The sequence below is a fragment of the Stylophora pistillata genome, chromosome 14 (assembly GCF_964205215.1).
Source record: "Stylophora pistillata chromosome 14, jaStyPist1.2, whole genome shotgun sequence".
Classification (NCBI taxonomy): domain Eukaryota; kingdom Metazoa; phylum Cnidaria; class Anthozoa; order Scleractinia; family Pocilloporidae; genus Stylophora; species Stylophora pistillata.
Genome location: NC_142532.1, coordinates 3,378,446 through 3,385,200, shown reverse-complemented (window position 1 = coordinate 3,385,200; position 6,755 = coordinate 3,378,446). Strand labels below are relative to the sequence as shown.

At 41.7% G+C, this 6,755-nt stretch overlaps 1 protein-coding gene across 2 annotated transcripts in view; it reads left to right on the top strand.

Annotated features, from left to right (window-relative positions):
• Positions 1-6,249, top strand: part of LOC111330229 (uncharacterized) — a 22,176-nt gene extending 15,927 nt beyond the window's left edge. For both annotated transcript variants that reach the window (XM_088745299.1, XM_088745298.1), the window contains 5 exons: positions 1-107; positions 850-1,049; positions 1,618-1,867; positions 2,039-2,238; positions 3,209-6,249. The exon at positions 1-107 is cut by the window's left edge and continues 287 nt beyond it. In XM_088745299.1, the coding sequence (XP_088601425.1) occupies positions 1-107; positions 850-1,049; positions 1,618-1,867; positions 2,039-2,238; positions 3,209-5,752 (3,301 nt within the window). In that variant the 3' untranslated portion in view covers positions 5,753-6,249. The remainder of the gene's footprint in view (positions 108-849; positions 1,050-1,617; positions 1,868-2,038; positions 2,239-3,208) is intronic.
• Positions 6,250-6,755: the final 506 nt, after the last annotated feature.

The following is a 6,755-nucleotide window of genomic DNA, read 5'->3' as shown; positions in this document are numbered from 1 at the left end:
CGCTTTGTATTTTACGCTGACCAGTATGACCACGGTCGGATTTGGTAACGTGGCGGCAAATACGAATGGAGAAAAAGTGTTTGCTGTTGTTACAATGCTAATTGGAGGTTAGTTGTAAGTATAATAGTATACATCATGAAAACGAGGCAAGCGTGGGGAACGAAAAGCGTTAGAAAGGAGCAAGGATTACATTCCCTTTGTTTACTTCCTTTACCCACCCGTCTTTTTCTCGTCACTACTAATCGAGAGACGGGAATATACGACTTCCGCGAGCAAGCGCTACCTGTGAAATAGAAGGAGGTTAATTATCCACTTATTTGTATAGGTAATCATAATATACTATTTCGAATCATTTTGGAATGAAAACGCACCGCACGAGTCCGTGTAACTTTTTCAAAGGCTAAGATATCGTACAAGTTCGTAAGGCGAGCAAAGTTTGTAGTCTTTGAAAAAGTTAGACTGCTTCTAGGTAACAGACAGTTTATTTTCAACGTTTTGCATTCAATTTCAACCTTACGCGCTATAGTTTGCAATTGACGTGCTCGCAACCAATAGAAAAACTGAAATGTTGTTTGCATGTTATAGCTAACATTCTGAGAAGCATTCAAAAGCCGATGATGCCTCGCGAGCAGAAAACTGCATTCAAGTTCTAAAAGCAATATATTTATGGTTTGAACAAACTGGATGGGGATTAAAATCGAATGACTGAAAACTAGTGAACTTAGAGACCACGCGTAGTGGCTGTATTTCTCTTTTGCGTTAAGATTGCCCACCGTACGACGTGAAAACTTTAAACCCTCAGCTGTAATTAATCATAGATAAACGATAACCCCTTTATATTTTTTTCAGCATTGATGCATGCCGCCATATTTGGAAATGTAGCCGCTATCATTCAAAAGCTCTACGCCAATCGAGTTCGTTACCATTCCCGCGCGAACGAAATCAAACAGTTCATCCGAGTTCACAGAATTGATCAAGATTTAGCCAATAGGCTTGAAGATTATTTTCACACCACGTGGTCTCTTTCCGGAGGTGTCGATACCAGCGAGGTATGTAAAGAATGTTAAAAAACCTAGAGCAGTTATCAAGTCATATCCTCGTTTCATTCTCGTGTGTGGATAAAAAGTTTGGTTTAAATTTATTTTCTTTGTAAAAATTCAATTGCAGAAAGTGTTAAACAAAGCTAATTTTATAAATGCTGCTTCTAAAATTAAGCAACAAAACCAAAATCGCTATAATGATTATAAGTTTTTCAAGGTCGATCACATGTGTTATATCTTCATGCGATTAAGAGCATAGCTGACAATTTCTAGCCTGTTCCAGACATATAGCAAGTAAAACGAAGCGCTATGGTAAACGGTGAAATTATAGCGGAGGTAGGAAGAAACGAAAGAGGCTTGGGTCGAGTTTGGGTCCACGTGACCCGAGCCAAACCTCTCGTTTTTCGCTCTGCCGCTAATTATCGCGCCGTTTACTATTTCGCACGGATTTTGCACCGTTATACTTGCTGCCTGATGCCTCTGCTTTTCGTTGTTCACGTTTGTACTCTCTTTTTCAACTCAATATCTCTTTTGAGAAAAAAAAAGTACTTTTTGATTTTCTGCTGATTCTTCTCAGATTCTCACCACGTTTCCGGAAGAACTTCAGTCAGACGTGTGCATGCATCTGTACAAAGGCCTATTAGAGCTCAGCCCTTTTAACCAGGCCCCGCGCGGCTGTCTTAAAATGCTCTCGCCCCAGGTCCGTACCGTTTATGTTGGGCCAGGCGAGGTGCTTTTGGCTCAAAATGATGTCATCAACGCCATTTATTACATTGCTAACGGGTCAATGGAGGTGTTACAAGGAGAATCTGTGGCAGCCATTCTGGGTAAGTGTGACGATGCTTTACATAAATGCTGCTAGTAGATACACGAAAACGCTACTAAATGTCGATTAGCAAAGTGTTAAGAACTTTGTGAACAAAAGGCACACCAAAGAAACAAGCCAAGCCAATTCTACACGATTATAACCCTCTTACCAACATGTTTTCGTCATTTAGGAAAAGGAGATGTTTTTGGCGAGGACATTTCACGGAGAACTCCCGCCAAGAGAGCTAATGGTGACGTCAGGGCCCTGACGTATTGTGACGTGTACTTTATCACGCGTGAACGCTTGCAGAATGTTCTGCACTTTTACCAAGACTTCGCTTTTAAGTTCTCCGATCATCTTGAGCTTACGTACGACCTGGGAGCTAGTGAGGTAATGGTTGAATAAAATTTTTCCTTCTAAAAACCAACTGCAAGTTAGTAGCGTACGTTTCCCCGCTTGTTAAGCAGTTTGTTTGATTATGATCTAAGTTTTGATTGGCTCCCTTTGATTGAATAAATTGTTCTGATCGGATGCTGCGATAGATTTGGTTTTGGTTTTTGAGCAATTTTCAATTGAGTGTCGAAAGTAATCTGTGATTGGTCCAGAAGACTTGCGCCACTCTCTCGACCAATCAGATGCAAAACTGATGCCAATCGCCCGCGTTTTCCCGCGCTTTGCGCAGTTCACTTGTTTTTAACTTTGAGTTCTCATTGGCTCTTCGGGTCATTTTCTTTTCTTCTGATTGGCCGTTGTAACTACTTTGGTTTTGTTTTTTACGACACTGAATCGAAAAGCGCTCAAAAATGCAAACTACGTTGCGGGTCAAGCGACATCGATCTGGGTTTAGGTGGAAAAAGGTTTGCGCGTAAGAAATGTGCTAATAATGAAAAATATCACTGACGTTTTGTTCGAGACTAATTCTTAAGGACCAGCCATTCTTTATCACAGGGCGGGGGGAGGTCGGAGAATTTTGAGGGGATCACATGGTTTTCGTCGGGAACGGAGTGGAGATGAGTAGTCTCTCCCTATAGAGGGACTAATGAGGGGGATCATGAGAAAACTACAGAGCCTTAGGAAAGGATCAGGTGAATTTTATTTTGACACAACCAAAATCCTCCACATGCCCCTCACCGCCCCCATTCCAGGCGTTAAACAATAACTGTTCCCTTAATTTTCTGATACTCTTTTGCTCCGTTTAATCCACATGAATTGTCTCGCATCATGCTGAAAATTCCTTGCAGTTCATTGTTCAACACTCTTGTACAAGTTTTAGCTGAGTGTTTGGGTGCGACACAGATCCTTGTAATTTTGAATCTTCATCGACTTTACAATGATGCGATTTCTTGTTTAATGCCTACAGAGAGATATCTGGCGAAGGGGAGGCTTGGACTCAATTTCAGAAGATGAAGAAGAGGACGACGAAGAAACGGAGACCAACTCCCTTGATGGCATGTTTAATCACGTGAACCACACCAATCATTCAAAAAATTCCTTTAGCAACGCAACACGGTTCAATAGGAGGCCTGGAAACAAACTGAATCTGTACAGAAAACCTAATCACTTAAAGCTTTCGGATTCATGGACTGGACTAATGAAAAATAACTCGACGGAATTGAAAAACCGATCAAATCACGTTGAAAAACAGCCATTATGTGTTTCATCCCCTGAGGACGAAAAGTCAAGACCTCAATCTCCGCGATCACTTGTACGACAGCTCGCCGTGGACGTAAATACGGGCTCAAAGAAAAGTAATGCATTGGACTCTTCTCCTGAGGAGAAATCTTCAAGTGAACCGTTTACTGATCCAAGTCTTGAGTGGGATCAAGAGAACTTTTCATTGAAAAGTGATGCAAATTCACCAAATGGTGAAAAGGATGGAGGCGAGAGCCTCGAAATGAAGAAACTAGTTACAAACAATTCGACCAGTTTGATAGAAGAAATTGATGAAGAGGGAGAAAATGATGAACGTGAGAAACTCCTTTTGCGACACTCGTTCTCTGAAGATGAATGCATCGATGCCAATTCACAGGCCAGTGATTCGCCTGTGTTGTCAAAAAAATGCAGCCAAAACTTTTTCACTCATCTTTCCTTGGGCTGCGAGGGGATCGACGGTTCTACATCGTTCTTAAACGGAGATCTCAATGCTGATAAAAAGAACGAAGACACTAGTAATTATTATCCAAAAAGAATAACGGAGGAAGACGACATCGATTGTTATCCAAGAAGAATAACTAGAGAGAAAGACAATCCATGCAGTTTAAATGACAGTATTGGTGATATAACGAAGGGTTTGTACGATGATGTTTTCGACAGTTCGAGTGATCTCCGTAATGGAGAAACTCTGTTAGGTTTATATGACGACGGTATTGAAGACACTGCGGGAGGCCTATATGACGATTGTCATGGTAATTGTTACACCAATTTCGATTCTACGTCTAGCATACCCAGACCTCCTCGTTATATTTTGTCACCAACCTTCAGTAGCCAAGACAGGACTTCCGGTCAAAGTACGGTTACTTCACCAGTGGAGAGTGTGCGTGGAAGTTGTAGAAGTGGTTTTTCTGAGCTCCCATTCAGAGAGAGCTTCGCAGATAGTCCAAGCAGTCCATATGGAGAACCCAAAGGATTTTCATTTTCTTCCTATTGTGAAGGCACACGAGGAAGCCGTCAAAATTCTGCTGAAAGCTCCAGAAATTCTACCCAGTCGCGTGGATTTGAAATACCAAATAGTCCGCGAAATAAACTTAAGAGCACTGTTCCTGATTTTAGGGCACCAAGTCCCTATGGCGGAAGCCTTAAAGATGGACAATCGGCTTCTCGCCCAGACCGTGGTCGAAATGGGGGCTTAAGGCGCACTTTAACTGAATTTAACTCGCCAAACAATTCCAACAGTTCTCTCAATGAGAAACCAGCACCACCAGGAAGGAGGAGGAAAGTTTCCGGGGCAATACAACCCCCTGCGATATTTGCACCGCTTGTTACGAACGTAAGCAGTCCTTATAAGGACTTTATACCACCTGTGCGGGAGTCCGCGATCACGTGTGATTGTGAGGCCACGTATGGGCATGATATAACCTGTGAAAATCGGCAGTTAAGTCCAGATAATGAAAATGATCGCTGTGAAGAAAGGAAAATCGACAATTTTGACACAGATAATTCTGAGGACAGAGGAGAGAATTTCTTCAGAAATGCTGGAGATCTGATCGCCGAGAAACAACTCAGACGCCTAAGTGGCAGAGATAGCGACAATCTATTGAAGAAAAACTTGTCCATGTCTAGATCAACTCTGTCATCTCAAGCATCGATAACGAAAAGAGACCTCGAAAGCGATCCCTCCCAGAAAATTGACGACTCATCAATTGAATGCAATTCCGTCAAAGAGATTGGCGACGACTTTGGACAAAGGTTCTTGATCTCGTCCTATTCAAACATTAATCACCGATCCAGTCTTTCTGGGGCTTATTCGACCGAGTGCATTGAAAAGGAAGAGATCCCAGAGAGCGATGAGCAGGGGCAACTGTTTCGCCCAATGCGATCCAGCTTCTCAGAACCGCACTTAAGTCTAAGAACTCCGGCGCTGGAAGGAATTGTAGAGCACAGATTTCCCGAAGAGGAGCTACAGTTGGATCAAAACAGCCTAGAAACTCAAGATACAAATACTAGAAACCTGGAGGAAATTTTTAAAGATGTGTGCAGCACCAAAGAAGCCATAGAAAAATTGGAGTTGATTTTGAGCTCATCTGAAACAGATATCCATACAGATCTCGCGGACACGAAACAGACAGTTCAAAAACTAGATAGACAGGTATTGAACCTGAATAAAGAGGTGACATCTCTTAGCAGTGACGTAAAGATGATTTTGGAACTCTTAAAAAATTTGAAGAATGGCGAATCTGTTGCTTGATACAACATTAACTGAAAATAAGAAACAATAGCGTTCATGAAAGCTTCACGAAAGGACAAATCTGCGTGTGAATAAATACATAGATTTTGCAAAAAGTCAACTAGCAGAGAACACTACCATATAACTCTGCACATTACATTATGACCAGAGTTCTTGACGTCTACAGATGGCGTCATATTCTAAACCGGGCTTCTAATCGGTCATGTGCGTATGACGTCAACTCCGCCATATTGGTGTACCTGAACAATACAAGTTGACCATATTGGTGTACAAATTCTTTAAATTCTTTGGAAGTTCAATAATCAACTATGCTGTCGGTCTCGTGGTAAATAATGACGCTGGAGGAACTTGTAAAATAACCCAAATTTTATAGATATGTATATTTTTCCACACACTCGTACATAGCATCCAACGATGATATTTTTATGTGTACCTACGAGGAGTGCAAAGCATTTAAAAAGTCTAGTTAGATTAAAATGACCAATGACTTAATACGATCATCATATCTATTATTATCCGCGAGCGGGGAAATTTGAAATATTTTGCTCTGGCTTGCGTGACCCTGCATTTCCAGCTTCCAAAAAGTCTAACCTCCACCTTCCTCCCACTCGCTCCTCTTAGAGTAAGATTTAGGAAACTTGGCATATGAATGGACAAGATTTCGGGGGCAGACTTAATCTTGTTCCGAGATCCAATCATGTAACTGAAATGTAGACCACCTAGCCATGAGAGGTCTAGATACTAGATTGGGGCAGACCCCAGCCGTAGTTCCCATCCCTTAAGTTTCCTCCCCCCCTGCATTCAATGACAATGATATAGTTTCCATAAGCGGTACCATGTCGTCGGTACTCATAAAAAGAAACTAGACTGAGTTGGAATCCTTTGGCTGCCCACGCGAGCATCCTGTGGTAAAAGAATGTTCACCTAATGCGATAACAATGAATTTCGATGGTATTCAATCGTTTCGTACCCACTGAAGACTTTTAATTTAACTAAATTTAGA